We start from the raw sequence: 15,299 nt of genomic DNA on the forward strand, positions 1-15,299 counted from the left end.
TTTAATAGGAAGCAACTGGCTGCTCCCCTTCCTTTTCCCACCAGCCATGAAGGACCTGTCAGTCAGTGACTGCAGCTTTTGGCTCTTCCTTCCAGCTCTTTCTTTTAGCCCCACTAATAACCATCACAGTGCAGTCACCTACAGTAAATTATGCAAAATCTGAAACCTCAGAAGTGATGTACAATGAAGCATTTTCTTAACAGTTTTGTGAAACTTCAGATTAGCCAATATTTCTAGGCTTTTTTAGAACTTTGCAGAATTTGTTCCTCATTTGTGGCAGAAACCAGGACAACTGTATGTAAATTCTGTGAGCTGCTATGAACCCAGAGACTGGGGAATAACAGATAATAGTTTAAAAATGTACAGTTAAAAAAATACTGTCAAACCCAGTCATGAGTCAATCTTGAGTCCACAATCCGAATGAAGTCCTCTTGCATCATCCTTCTACAAGACCATTAAAATGAGATAGCTTTTGTATATGAATGGTCTGATGGGTAAGAAAACAATGTGAAACCAACATACACAGCCAGTTGTTATGGGAAAAAAATCTTAGTTGGACCGGCACATCCATGAGATACACCTAAATAATTTTAAGACATGTAATAGCTGTGGTATATGTAAACAGGAAGCCTTTTAACCAGCTTGTTTCTTAGATACTTATCTGTCTTACATGACCATCTCATGAACTCCATGGGGTTTGTTCTCACTACACCTGTTTGATGAGGTGCATGAAGCAATGCTAGTGTTGCAAGGTGCAGTCTGAAGCACAGGCACAAGAATTAAGATAGTTCTTCATTCCTTCTGAGAGCAATCAACAAGAATTAGGCACCTTGAAGGTCTGGACCCTCATGATTCTGCTCACAGAAAGTCTAAGGCAGAGGAGCTGTGTTAGCCCCATGGGCAGCATCCCAGGCTAACACATCAACTGACCATCCTTTATCCACTCCAGAATGGTGGGTATTATTTTCTACTGCAGGTTATATAGAAGTCACTTGCACTTTGTCTTGCTGACTGAAATTTGCTTATTTCTTCCCTTGTTTTGTATTAAAGCCTTTCATAAGTTAAAGGTTGGCAAATAATAATAATGCAAGATTATTTACTGGCTAAAGGAATATTTGCAGTCTTTGGCTACACAGTCCAAAGGATTTGTCTTCTCTTGGAAAGCAGCCCAAGAACTGCTGATCCTTAGCTGTAACATAAAAGCCATCCCAGGAATGATGCTATCAGCAGTCCCAAAGGGCTAAAATGGCAGCTGAGGAGTGATACGCTAGCGGTCTTCCAGGATGTTGGTGAGAACACTGCTTATGCCAGCATCATGAGGTACATGCAAGACATGCTGTGTTACTCTGTGTCACTAGGACGTTGGTAAACTTAGGTCTTGAAGCAAAACTGGGAGGATGCAGTGTAGCCATACTATTCTCAAAAGCTTAAAAGTACTTTTCATAACCTCTCCTTTGCACATGGTATACCCAGCACAAAAATGTATGAATGTTTCCCCAGTTCTCTTTCAACATGACAACTTGTGTAGGAGTCTTCAGTCTCATTCAGCTGTAATTTAAAACATCTGATTTGTAAACCCATAAAATTGAAGTTTATGCCGGAAATGTAGACACACCCTGGCCTTTTACCACTATAGGATACGTGGAAAACTGGAAGATCGTTTGGTGTACAGAGAAGTAAAATCTGAAGTTAGTAATTGGCAATTTAATTCTTAATATATACACATGCTCCATTTCAATTTTCATAAAAATCAAGAGTGCTAAATTTTCTCCTTGTTCAGAACAGCCTGGGATTTTTACTTGGTTAGTACTTGCTTTAAGGTATGGTTGATGCTTTGACTCTTCTCTCATTAGTCTTATCCAGTAGTGTCTTCCTACAGTGGAAGTCTGCAAAAGCAGAGAGGTAATGAAACACCTCTCTGTCAATAAGGAGAGCAGCACAGGCTGTTTACCCCTCAAGGTTTTCAGGATCCTTATAAGCTCTTTTGGCATTGAAGACCAAGCTCACAAGCCCTGATTCAAAGCACTTAGTCAATGTGACCAAGAATTTTATGGCCCAAGGCACATTAAATCTAAACTGAAATTAAAGGCATCTGCTCTCTCAGGAGCTAGGAGCTCTGTCCTCAGAAGTGCTTCTTTGTCTTTAAGCAAAAACACAGCAGTATAAACAAGTCCTGAAATATAGTGCTTTCTAACATGGTGGAAGAGGAATGGGGAATTTCCTCATCGCTCTGGAGTTCATCCCTTTCTCTGGATCATGTTAAAATTGTCGCTTACTGTGATGGCTTTTGTCCTTCTTCCGTAAAGGTACCACTGAGATGACTGCAGGCTTGCTGAAAGTACATACCTTTTAGGGCTCATTCATCAGATGTGTAGTGTGGATTTTGTGGAGCATGCAAGGCTTTCCACAGTGTGCTCCAGGAAGAGGCATCTTTGAGTGCATGAGGTTTTTTCTTCTGAATTTCAGAATTTGGTCCATAAAATACACAAGATTCACCAACTGGAAGGACTTAGAGAGAGCTTTCCGTGGGGGATTTTCCTGATCTCTGTGATAAAACTCTCTTCTCTCCTTCACCCTGTTTGCTCCAAGTTTTATGTCTCACACAGAAGCTGTTGCTCTGGCTGGCCACAGCTGCTTGCCCAGCCCTGGTCACAGCATTAGTTATGAGACTTCAGTGACGATGTCTGTCTCAGCCTTTTGCTTGGTCTGGTTATTTCAGCATCTACAGAATGTTTTCACAAAGAAGCAGATGGTGGTAGGAGTAATTGGGCCGTAAAACAACATTAACAGCTAAAACCGATTTTCACCAGAAAGGATTTTGTGGGCAGGGTGAGGGAGGTTCAGCACTGTTTTCTTGTTTTCTCTCCCATACATTCAACCCTGCCCCTGCTGTAGGTGTTAGCGCTCTGCAGTGTCTGCTTCCAGGAGATGAGCCCTGTCAGGTCAGTCACAAATATGAACAGTTGATGAATAACCCATTACAGAATCACTTTTATGTTGACTCAGTGGATGTTTCCTGGCTTCAGAGAGAGTCAAGATAATGGCTAGCTTTGTAGAAAGAAAGAATCTCTAAAATGCAACATTTTTTTTTCCCTTTGTGACTTTTATTGCTTTGTAGGCTGACATGTCTGAGGGAGGAAAGCAGTGCCTTGTTGCCAATAATCCAGAGTGCTTGGCACAGACGGTCTTTAAAATTTGGCACCGGGATGAATATTAATTCAGTTGTTTTCCCACAGAAGCCTCTGATTAGTCAAGGCCAAGTATCACTGAGATGATTCACTAAAATCCAGTATCTGAGCCCACCTTTACTGGGTGGTTCGTTACCCCTGCGACAGGTGGACTGAATGTGTAAGAAAAGGGACAACTAAAATCCTAGAACAGAGGTAAAGATAAAAATGCGAAGGGACCCCAAAGGCTGGGCTGTGGTGCAACTGCTTCCCAGCTTTCTGGGCATGGAGCCAGGACAATTAGCCAAGGAGGATCACACCCCAGGCAAGGGGCTCCTCCCAGGGCTCAGAGATGGTATCCGTATCCCTCTGTCACCATCCCCTGGCTCCCAGTCTTCCCAGTCCCAGTTGGCAGCTAGTGGAATGGAAGACAAGAATGGGACTCCAGTACCACTGAGGCTGGGAAGCACAAAGGCCACTGTGGTGTCCCTCCATCTGATGATGGGGGATGATGATGATGGTTAACGAAGTCTTGAGTTCCCCCCTCAACGTGGATATAGGTTAGACATAAGGAGGAAGTTCTTTACTGTGAGGGTGGTGAGATACTGGCACAGGTTGCCCAAGGAAGTTGTGAATGTTTCATCCCTGGAAGTGTTCAAGGCCAGGTTGGACAGACCTTTGGGTGGCATGGTCTAGTGTGAGGTGTCCCTGCCCATGGCAGGGGGGTTGGAACTGGATAATCTTAAGGTCCTTTCCAACCCAAACCATTCTGTGATTCTGTGGTTCTATACACCCTTATTGGATGCCTGCGTGAGCTCTGCAGCTGTGGCTCAAGGGCAACATTCTGAAGTCAAAAGACTATAAAACTTAATGTTTTTATTCTGAAGAGCCTTTCATCAGGAAAGACCTAACAACAACAACAAAAGTCCCTTTTTTTTTTTCTTTTTTATTCTCTGGGCAAAACCCTCTTTATTTTGCCTAAGTACTGTGGCGGTCTCCATGCATAAAGCAAATTGCAGTTGGTGCAGTGTATTCTGCTTCTTTTGGCTGTTCACTGTGTTTACTGGTCTCTCTCTGCCTGAATCTTGTCTTCTTGCATCTAATACCAACATTTCTTTCACTTCAAGGGGAATACACAGCTACAGCATAGGTTTAATGTAGTCTGTATCAAAGGAACGCTGAAAGGGAAAATTGTCGAGATACTGCAGTAGGAGGATGAACAAAACTGCTGAAAAGGTCTTCCCATGTCAAACATCTATGATTCTAAATACTGAATGATCAAGACAAAGGCGTTTCCTGGTGATTAATGATGGGCTGGGTGTAGTCATGTCTGGGCCTTAACCCTGGCCTCCCCTATATCCCTAGGAAATGCCCTGTGGCTCAGTTGTTTCTGCTGTTTTAAGCTACACTTGGTTTATGATTGATAGTGATTTTAAAAGTACCTTTATGTTTGTGGCTATTTTGGTGACAGCTCTAGACGGCTTTGTTCCTCTTGAGTCTGGATATTATTCCTAAACTAATATAAATGTGCCTAAATAGCAGAAGCGGTGAAAGTTTAGACATACAAACCGTAGTGTTACTCAGGTGTGATACAGCTGGTACACACAGCAAACTGCAGATTGTTTGATATCATGTGTGTAGAGGTAATGTATAGGATCCGTGCCAGCTGGTTAGTGACATTTGCTTTACACCTTTGCTAGATTGCAGTGTTGTTGAGAATTGTAGCCAGTAAGATTATGATGCATTAATATTACAATGACAATGTAATAATAATTATATGTATTGACACAGTGGTTGTTGCACTGTAAAGGCACTTTTTGCAGCTCTGCTCTCTCCCAAGGAGATTTTATGGGACTAGTGTTGCCTTTTGAGCTCATTTGACCTTGTCTTATTAATCCTAATGATACTCCAAACGTCCTGGCTTTCTGAAAATCCACTGCAGTCAGTGACACTCAAGATTTCTAGAGCCATGCCCAAATTAAAAAAGCTGAATGTGTAAAATGTTGTATATTTGCTTCCAGAAGCTCTCAGTAGCTCATTTGCTTGGGCATTGTCTCACACTGTAATCTGTAGTGAACCCTAAGGGATGCAGAAAAGAACTCACTTGCTAGAGATAAGCAAACCAAACAATCACCACTTTTTCAGCTGGGTGCAAACCTGAGGTCTATTCTTGCAGCCCTTTCCCATTCACCAGCCATTACAAGAGGTACATCATACATAATAGTCCTAAAAGTAAAGTTTGCCAAGCTGGACCAAAGTTGAGGTTTCACATCAGGCAACCAAACTGATTTAAATGATTATTTTTCAAGGTGGAAGGTGAAACATCAGCTGACAGATCTTAGCAGGTCTCGCAGATTCACCAGGCAATCTCTGTTTCTAGGAGTTTCGTAGCACTGGGAGCTGTAGGTTTTGACTCTCCTTAATTTAAGGTAATGATTTGGAGGTGCTCTATGAATAATTTAGTTGCATGTATGAACCAATAAGCAGGTAAATGTGATTAAATAAGGTGTAACTTATTATGGTTGCAACTTCAGTAGTGTAAGAACATTGCCCAGACAGTGTCTGTAGATAGGTAAGTGGCATATTTTATTAGCTGTATCTGGAGAAATAGGCAACATGAAGAAAGGCATGTGTGCCAAAAGGCTCTTCTCCCTTTTATAGCTATGCTTGTTGGTTTAACAAAAGATATTACTTCCACAAACCTCATCTTGACTGCAATTAAATAAAATACTCCCAGCATCATACTGTGTGAAAGATCCTTTAATTCATTTCAGATCTCCTGTAGCTTCTATCCAGCCCCATCTGCTTCGCTGTGTGAACAAGAGACTTTTATACCACTTCACAGCCTCTTAGTTCATCTTTTGTAGTAACTTTTGCAAAGATTTAATAGGGACATATAATGAGGGTTTGTGTGACTTCGGAGTGAGGGGAAACTTATCTTTTGAATGTGTGAATTATAGAGTGTGCAGATTAACAAAGTGAGAAAGAGCAAAGGTATGTTCATAATAGCAATTGATAGAGTTAATAGCAATAGCAGATGGATCGGCCTGACCTTTTCCATCTCTAATTCTATAGACTGCACTGCTCTTTTCTAGTGGATGGAGAAGAGAAAAATAAAATAGGTTAGGAAAACTTTCTAAGCTCAAAACTAGGATAAAAGTGTAACATTTTGAGGGCATGGGAAAAAACCCACCATCTTCTGTGCTTTTCTTTAAAAAAAGAGTAAGTAAAAATATGAAATAAAAATGGAAATAGAAATAGTAACTTCCTGTTTAGGAAAATGAAAATTCTTTTCTTTAAAAAGTAGAAATTTATTCTGTATACTTAGTGTATCAAAAGGACATAGACATGGACGTTGCGTACACTCACCGTAGAAAAAATAGTCTTCAATTTCAGTAATGATAAATTTGTACTTTATTACAGATGGAGCGTTACTGTATTTTTTATTGATTGCTAAAATGGGAGGTTAGAGCAGCAAAACCAAAACATCAACAAGACTGACTTTTAAACCAGAAAGGTTTTGAACAGTGCTGAATTTCCATTCCCACCCCCTGCCTTTGGTGAAGGACCACACTGCACAGTCTGTCCCACCCAGAGGTGTCCACTGCATGATCTTGTCTGATCCACTGAGCTGGAATAGAGTTAAAAATAGAGGATTTCAGTTTTTAGCATCAAAAACATTTGCCTTTTGTAGCCAGGCTACTTAGGCCAACTGCTGGCTATAGAATTCATACTTAGATATGAAAATAGGGCTCCTGAAGCAGCTAGTGCTTATAAGTACATGCAGGGTAGGGCATGGGAATTTCAGTGTTGATCCAGATGGGTCACTGTCTTTATGCTGTAGGATGCCTCACTCATTTGGATGGTCTGATAGCTTAAAGGTGAAGCTCATTACTTTGGAGAGAATGGGAGCTCATGGATTATAAACTTTAATTTATTTTGTATATCTTAAATTATCGTGCTGTACCTGAGCCATAAATTTTTACAAAACAAACTACTAATGCATTTGAAAGAGTCAAGTAAATACTTAGCACGGCAAAAGAGCAGTGATAGAGGGAGTGAGCAGGTGCGTGGGGTGAGGATGGCAGAGAGGTGCTGATGGCACACTGCTTTTGGAACTGCTGCTCTTGTTGTTTTTGCAATAAGATGCCTGTGTTTACTTGGAGAAGAGGAGAGAAGGTTAATGATATCAGTTCCTGGGAATACAGGCGCTCCTCAGTGACTGAAAGGGAATATTCCTGGATCCACCAAAGATCATAATTTCACTCCCAAGTGTCTGCTAGCAAAAGACATGCCTGTCTGCTTTCAGTTTAATATTATCACAAAGTGCTGATTTATTGAATGGTGGTGTCAAACTTCTCAACAGTCTTTGAGCCTGTGCTCTGTAGGCTTTGCTTGCTGGTGTAGGAGCCTGAAACGGCCATCAGTGTACAAGACAGCATTAAAATTGAGCAGCACTAAATAGCCTGATCCTGCAAACCTAGGATCCTGCAATTTATTTCAGAGAGAATGATCTTGCCAAGTTTTGTGTGCCATTTAAGGGGAAATCTTTCCCACTGAGACCAAACGCTTTTGGGAGTGAGAGTGATAAACCCCTTGAATCCTTGCCAGATAATGCCCGTACCTCCTGGGACAGAGCTCAGGAGATTTGTTCAGTCCTGTCATTTAGAAGAGCTAAGTTTTGTGAAAGCACAAGAAGGATAAAAAGCTCAAAAACTGTGTTGAAAAGATTTGACAAGTAAAGTAAAATGAAATACAACCATGAAACCTGTGATGGGAGTCAGGATAGGAGCCAGCACTGAGTTTATTCAGTATGACAACTTCATTAGGTATATAGATAATAAAGGATTGTTCTGTATTATTTTTTCCCTGGTTACACTGGTTGTCTGCAATTGGTCTCTTCCTCTAATACAATTAGAATAGTGTTGATTCCAGAGATAACACACAGAAAGTGAAGGTGATACAGATAGATAATTATAAATATATCTTCTTTGTTTCATGGTGTGAGCAGTCTTCCCGTGAAGGTCACTCTGACAATGCTCAGGATGCACTTGTGGAGCTGATGGCTGGTGCAACATGAGGCCAGGCAGTGTAATCAGATCTTACATCTGGGTGCTCACTGTCAGGCTTTCAGGAAACTTCTTTTGCTCCGTGATAGACCTGTTCTCACTGGGCAATAGGAGAAGCCTATGTGACTGTTAAAACAAGAATGGAAAAATATGTATCTGGAATATGCATTGCTTTATCCTGCCAAGCCCAGTGTTTATTGTGGAGGCCAGACACATCTGTCCTCCTCCAACAGATATCATGGTGTTTCTTGGATTAAAAAGGCCGACTGTAGAAGAACAGTAGAAGAAATTGCTTCGGAAGACTGGCTTATTGGAGTCCTATATCAAATGGATCCTGTCAAAGAAATATTAGCCACAATAAAAGCTGACACGTGGGGAGATGAAAGCAATATTCCTTGATACTGTGATTAACTTCATGGCAATGTGCTCAAGGTGGGCGGTGGGGAATTGAGTCCTTTCTTCGTTTGACCTGGGCAGTCAGTATGATTACTTTGGGGATATTCTTTTTTTGTTTTATGTAATAAAACATCTGTAATAAACGCTTAAAAAAAATAGTTTTGGGAAAGAGACGGGAGACATGGATTGCAAACAGCTATTTGGGTCAAGGGGTTAGGTTTTTGCCAGGCTCCAGATGGGACAGAGAGGAGGACAGGGGCTGGAAGTGATTCTGAAGCTGAATCCATCCAACAGTAGCAAGGTAGGGAGCTGCACCTGATCAGACACTTGGCAAGAGCGAGGTTGATATGTGCATTATTCCCTTTATGGGGTATTTTTGAGAATGCTGCATATGAATGTGTGTTTGTTCTGAAAGCTTGCAGTAAGTGTGAATAAGAAACCTCATTACACTGTCTTTGTATCTTCATGCCTTTGCAGATTTACTGGAAGATCTTGGAAAACAGCAGCTTTGGCGGGACAATTTAGTTGTATCAAGGATAAGGAATTCTTGCTGGAAGCTTGACAGGAGAAATAAGATTTGCCTTTTCATTTCTATAGCACATAAATTAATCTAGAGAGTAGCTCAGCTATTTGTAAAGTATATGGGCTTAAAAATAACCCTGTTATGAAATAGGACATGATGCAATACAATGGTATTACAGTAGTTTAGTTGTGCTTGTTTAGAAGAAAGCAAATTATGAACATTTGCTACATAATAGTGGATATTCTACCGCTTTTGGTTATTCCTGGGCTTCCAGGTCCTAGAAGAGCAAAAGCTAGACCTTAAGCAGTCTTACACTGTTGTTCAGATTTGCAATTCAGAGACGATATTTGGGATACTATAGGGTGTATTTAAACACAGTGCAAAGGTGAAGGGCTGGTTCTGCAGAGCGCTGAGTGCCTTTTAACTGCATTGAAGCCCAGGTGTTTCAGGCTGCTCAGTGTCTCCTCAGGCTCCCCACCATACCCAGAGGCGCACAGGTTTCTTTTGGTGGAAGGAAGCTGCAGGATGTTTGCAGCCAGTGAATCTGCAGTGGATACTTTGCACTGGAGGGAGGTTTGTGCTGTTTTCCAATAAGTGGCCTCAATCTTCCTAGCATTACTAGCACATTACTGTGTCTTCTCTTCTTTCCTATCCTGGCTGGAGCACGATCAGCCCTCAAGTATTACTTTCCAAACTGAAAATCTTCAAAGCCATCAAAACATCAGTGCTCTCCAACTGCACTGTCAAAAAATGGATGTCCAGTCTATTTAAAGACCATGGCTTTTAAAAATATTTTTAATTTCATTAAAATATATTAATGTTTTGCCTTTCCCTATGCTTTTGGACTCAGAAGATAAATGATTTTTTTCCAGAGAAGCAGATAACTTTATTCCTCTACAAAAGCTTTATGCCACAATAATTTAAGATTTCCTCCAGGTTAGAATACTTCTGCATGTAAAACTTCTTTGAAGGTTTAAATAGACTGTAACTGAGTTTTGACATGTATTAGCATGTGTCAAGTACAGCAGTTATTAAGGGTAGTGGAGACAAGACACATTCCATCTCTCCAGCGACTGACTCGCAGGTGTCCATATCACTACAGGCCACAAGTGGGCAAAGCCACTAAAAAAATAACCACCTGTTGTTGCAACAAGCATTAAAAACTCCCTTTGCCAGTCATTTCAGCAGCAGATCCATTAATGATCCAGTGAGGAATACTCTAGTTGCTTACAAAATCATGTCCCAAGGTTGTGACTGGGAAAATTGCCTTTTTTATTCCTTTTGATGTAATCTTTTCTGTGCCTCTTGTAAGGTGCTGCATCCACCCAGAACATATTTTTCAAGTGTATTCAAGCATATATTTGCACAGCATGGTGGGCATTAATTAAACAGGAGTTACTGAGGTCTGACCTGTTCCTCTTCTGAGTGAGCTGAATTTGTCTGCATCCAAAGAGTTTGTAAGAGAGAGATCATTTCCAGTACTGACAGATTATTATTTTTTTTTTATGCTTTAATTGCTTTCATTGATTTACAAGGAACTAACCGAAATTGTCATCTCCCATAGCAGAATTAATGGAGTTCAGCCTAGAGAAGAGAAGGCTGCGTGGAGACATCATAGCAGCCTTCCAGTATCTGAAGGGTGCCTACAAGGATGCTAGAGAGGGACTCTTCATCAGAGATTGTAGCGATAGGACAAGGAGTAATGGGTTCACACTTCAACAGGGGAAGTTCAGGTTAGATATAAGGAAGAAGTTCTTTACTGTGAGGGTGGTGAGGCACTGGAACAGGTTGCCCAGAGAAGTGGTGAATGCTCCATCCCTGGCAGTGTTCAAGGCCAGGTTGAACAGAGCCTTGGGTGACATGGTCTAGGGTGAGGAGACCCTGCCCGTGGCAGGGAGTTTGGAACTGGGTGAACTTTAAGGTCCTTTCCTACCCTAACTATACTATGATTCTATGAGTGTGACATGCAAAAGGAAATCCTCAGGACTCAATGCTTTTTAAAGCATAGCAAACTGACCCTGCACTTCTCTCCCCAGGGCACAGCTTCTGTTCTGCAGCGCAGGTCTGACAACGAGGAGTATGTGGAAGTGGGAAGACTTGGTCCATCAGATTATTTTGGTAAGAAAATTCAGCTCACGTATGGTTCAGAAAGACAGGCACGTGGAGTTACGTCAAGTAGTCATTGTCCTAATTAATGTTCTACTCTTTCACACGAGAGGGGTTATGTGTAGGTCAGCCACTGCTCTCAGCTATACTGAGAGATAGCAGCGGAGCTGAAACTCTTCCTTGGTTTACACCAGTGCAGCTGACAGGAGGCAGATCCAGAACCAGCAAAGCAGTCTGAAAGCATTTGTTTTCAGAGGCATTTTACATGCATGCATTATGCATGTGTGATGCACTTGTACTGTCAACAGAATTATGTAGAGTGTCTATCATTAGATACATACAGGGAGATGTTCTACAAATAAAGCAACTGAATATGCACCCACCAAAAGAGTCACAGAGCGTGTGACAGTGTATTTATCCCTGTTTCCAGGTGAGATAGCGTTACTGCTCAATCGGCCCCGGGCTGCTACCGTGGTGGCACGTGGACCCCTGAAGTGTGTAAAGCTGGACCGGCCCCGCTTCGAACGAGTGCTCGGGCCTTGCTCCGAAATCCTCAAGAGAAACATTCAGAGATACAACAGTTTCATTTCTCTCACCGTCTAAATGATTCCTTCTGGAAAGCTGCCTCTGTGTGACCTTGTGCACTGCAGTTTGCTCTGTGCAGCTCCATAGCTTTATGAGGAAAAAGATTAAAAGTGTGCATTTTACGCGTATTTTTTCTGTTCATGTCACGTAGTGGATGTCAGTTCAAATCTCATGTATCATGTAAGTAGGAAGACAACTGTTTGGATAAGACTAGCTTTGGAAGATTAGGCTCTTGGCTTGCAGGCAAGATTTTTACCTGTTGTTGTATCATGTAGCTTGAAACTGTGTTTTTAACTATTTAAAATACGTATGAATTTCTATTTCCTTCATTATCTTTAAAGTTGGTTCTTATTCACCTTTTGTCAAGCTGCTTTCATCAAGAGATGTCCCTCTGCCTGTCACTTTTAAAAGACTTTTCACTGGTTCTGGACTGGAGGTTTCTAAAATCCCATAGGGTGAGTGGCAGTGGCATAGTTTAAGAGGGAAGGTTGGAGGAAGGTTTTGATCATTCCAGCAAGCCAGGGAAAAAGAGAGCTTTTGAGAAATTTTGTTTGTGGCTTAGATACAGGGGCCATATTCCTCCATGTTACAAGCCCTTTCAGTCTGCTTTGTAGGATATGCTAAACCAAACAGCCTGCTCCAGTCTTCCGGGTGAAGAGGTCAGGGGACAATGGTTTCTAAGAATTCAGCTGAAGCCTTTAGGACCCAGGTTGTTTGCCCTCAGATCTTTTCAAATGAGGGTTTGCATTAGCTCCCTTAAAAGTCCAGCAGGAACATCCTTGCTGAATTAAGTGGGCTTCAAAATGTATTTATCTGAAGCAGTATCCTCAACCACTTCTCTGAATATTGTATGTAATGCTGAAGAGATGGTGCCAGGTGCACCTCAGAGGCAACAACAACAGTTTGTTTTTAACAAGGTCCACTTAATTAAATTTAAATGCTTTTCATTAGTATATGACTGAATTTTAGAGGACTTTTAAGGATTTTCTGAAAGCCAAGTACATGCTTCAGAATTGCTGCGTCTCCTCCAAAAAACATTGCAAAACCAAAAGCACCAGGATCTTGCAAGAAGCTCCTAGACCCCAGGTCCCTGCAGGCGTGGGCAGCCTTGCTAGTGGTTGCTGCTGCCGTGCCTAGGCATAGGTCTCCTCTTGGATGGAGCCTTTTGCAGATCCAGACCTTCCTGCACTTTGCAGCCCTCAAAGGTGAGAGCATCTAGATGATTCTTTGTGAAGCTATTCCCCTGAAGGAAAAGTTGTCTTTGGTAACAGCAGCAAAGCTCTGCATCTCAGCTACTCTAAATAGCACTGCCTGCATCTCAGTTGTGGCAAAACTCTTGTTTCTTCTTTAGGGTAACATTTGAGTAAATACAAACTTTCTGTGTCTTGTACATGCCAAAGGTTATGCAATGAAATAAGGCAGCAGTCTCCCTTTTAGAACTAGAGGTGTTAGTGAAGACCATGGCTAAAACTACTGACATGCAATGTGCTTTCTTCTTTAGAATTAACAAAAACTAACTTGGGACTTTCCTACCGAGTCCCACTCAGAGGGCCCAATGCTCCAGTAGCTGTAACCACAGAGGTCGTTACAGACCAAACTGCTTCTCGGCTTCACACGCCTCTCATCACTTCAAGGTGCTTAATTTATTTCAGCATATTTTCAGAGGGCCTGTCAGTGTATATTCGTTACTACTATTTATTATGATTCTGTTGTGCTTCTTGCACTTGTTACCAGATATGACCATTCACATTTTTCAGCCTTGCAATTTTTATCACGTACATTTCTGTAGGCAGACCCCCATTCTATATATAGAGAGATAAATGTTTGTGTTTGCAAAACTTTTGATTTGCTTCACTGTTTTTGTATTCTCTTGTGCAATTTTTAAAAGAAGTATTTTTTAAAGGCTACCAGTCACTCATGGATGTTCTTTTACCTATTGCATTTCTGTTGTATTGGTAAAAAATGGTGAGTGTTTTGCATAACATGCAAGATACATTTCTTGTTAAAACACCAAGTATTAGCCTCGCTGTTTAGAAGTTACTCAAGCACACACACACACACCAGATCCTTTGCTTTAAACCTTTACAGCTCATGGAAAATAACGTTTGAATTATGGTTCTGTTATAAGTAATTTCAAGAGGAGTGTAACCATTTAACACCAGGGTTCCTATGCTGTAAGTGGAACAAAATGATATTCAATGACATTTTAAAGATAATTGTAATATTTGCAGTGGATGATGGGACAGGATTATGGTATGAATAAAATTCTTCTACATTATGTGCGGCCGTTGTGCGTTTATGAATAATAAGGTCTGTATGAATAGATGTTCTAGTTAAAATCTGCATATCATAAAAAGTTTGAACTCTACTGAAAATAATCAGATGCAAGGGGACAAAAAATAGACCAAGAGTCCCTATGCAATACATAGTAGTGAAAACCAAACTGGTTTTCTGGAGGATTAATAATCTTCTGTTTAAATGTAACCATATATGTCTTTATAAAGAAACAGGGATTCAGGGTGTCTCCTGGACCTTCAAGTTGTTGTTTGGATGCCAGTTTAGGCAGGTGTTGAAGCACATGTGGAACATGAAGTATGTGAACTGGTTGTAGGACTCCTGTGTAGAGCTTCGAAGCCCCCAGGGCTGCTGCTGAGACTGTTGTAGAGCTAGCAGGAAGACTTGGGGAAGAACAAATACAAATACTGCTCCTTTTCCCCCCGTGTCAAAGTCCACGTTCAGGGCTGCTGGACTCCATGCAGCTTCTTCAGCTTGTTCAGCCTGGAGAAGAGAAGGCTCCAGGGAGACCTTAGAGCAGCTTCCAGTGCCTGAAGGGGCTGACAACTAATCTGGAGAGGGGCTTTTTACAAGGGGATGTAGTGACAGGACAAGTGGGAATGGCTTTAAACTGACAGAAGGAAGATTTAAATTATTAGGAAGAAATTCTTCACTGTGAGGGTGGTAAGACACTGGCACAGGGTGCCCAGAGAAGCTGTGGCTGCCCCATCCCTGGCAGTGTTCAAGACCAGGTTGGACAGGGCTTAGAGTAACCTGCTCTAGTGGAAGATGTCCCTACCTATGGCAGGGGTTGGAACTGGATGAGCTTTAAGGTGCCTTCCAACTCTCACCATTCTGTGATTCTATGATTCTCTGTGGTAGCCCCCACACAGGAATCCTGGGCGGCTCCCGGCATCCAAGGGCTGTCCAGCTTTCCATTTTTGGAGTGTGTTATTTTTCCCCCCTTTGCTATGATTCAGGAGGGAAGGACTCGTCTTCCCAGAGAATTACTCACATTATGTAGTAATCAAGTGACCACTCTGTCTGAGGTTCTTCCAGAAGGACGTTACCAGCCCACGCTCCCTAGGAAAGAGCATCTCACCACTCCTCATTGTCGTTCTTTTTTCGGTAGGTTTTGTGTCACAGCCATTTCAGGAGTCCCAGGACAAAAGAAAAGAC

At 41.7% G+C, this 15,299-nt stretch overlaps 1 protein-coding gene across 4 annotated transcripts in view; it reads left to right on the forward strand.

Moving 5' to 3' along the window:
* PRKAR1B (protein kinase cAMP-dependent type I regulatory subunit beta) overlaps positions 1 to 12,186 on the forward strand; it is a 101,470-nt gene extending 89,284 nt beyond the window's left edge. For all 4 annotated transcript variants that reach the window (XM_062607985.1, XM_062607988.1, XM_062607987.1 and 1 more), the window contains exons 10-11: positions 11,192 to 11,273; positions 11,692 to 12,186. In XM_062607985.1, the coding sequence (XP_062463969.1) occupies positions 11,192 to 11,273; positions 11,692 to 11,864 (255 nt within the window). In that variant the 3' untranslated portion in view covers positions 11,865 to 12,186. The remainder of the gene's footprint in view (positions 1 to 11,191; positions 11,274 to 11,691) is intronic.
* The last annotated feature ends 3,113 nt before the right edge of the window (positions 12,187 to 15,299 follow it).

The sequence above is a fragment of the Pezoporus occidentalis genome, unplaced genomic scaffold (genome assembly GCF_034315485.1).
Source record: "Pezoporus occidentalis ecotype Australia unplaced genomic scaffold, CSIRO_AGI_Poc_V1 ctg128, whole genome shotgun sequence".
Lineage (NCBI taxonomy): Eukaryota > Metazoa > Chordata > Aves > Psittaciformes > Psittacidae > Pezoporus > Pezoporus occidentalis.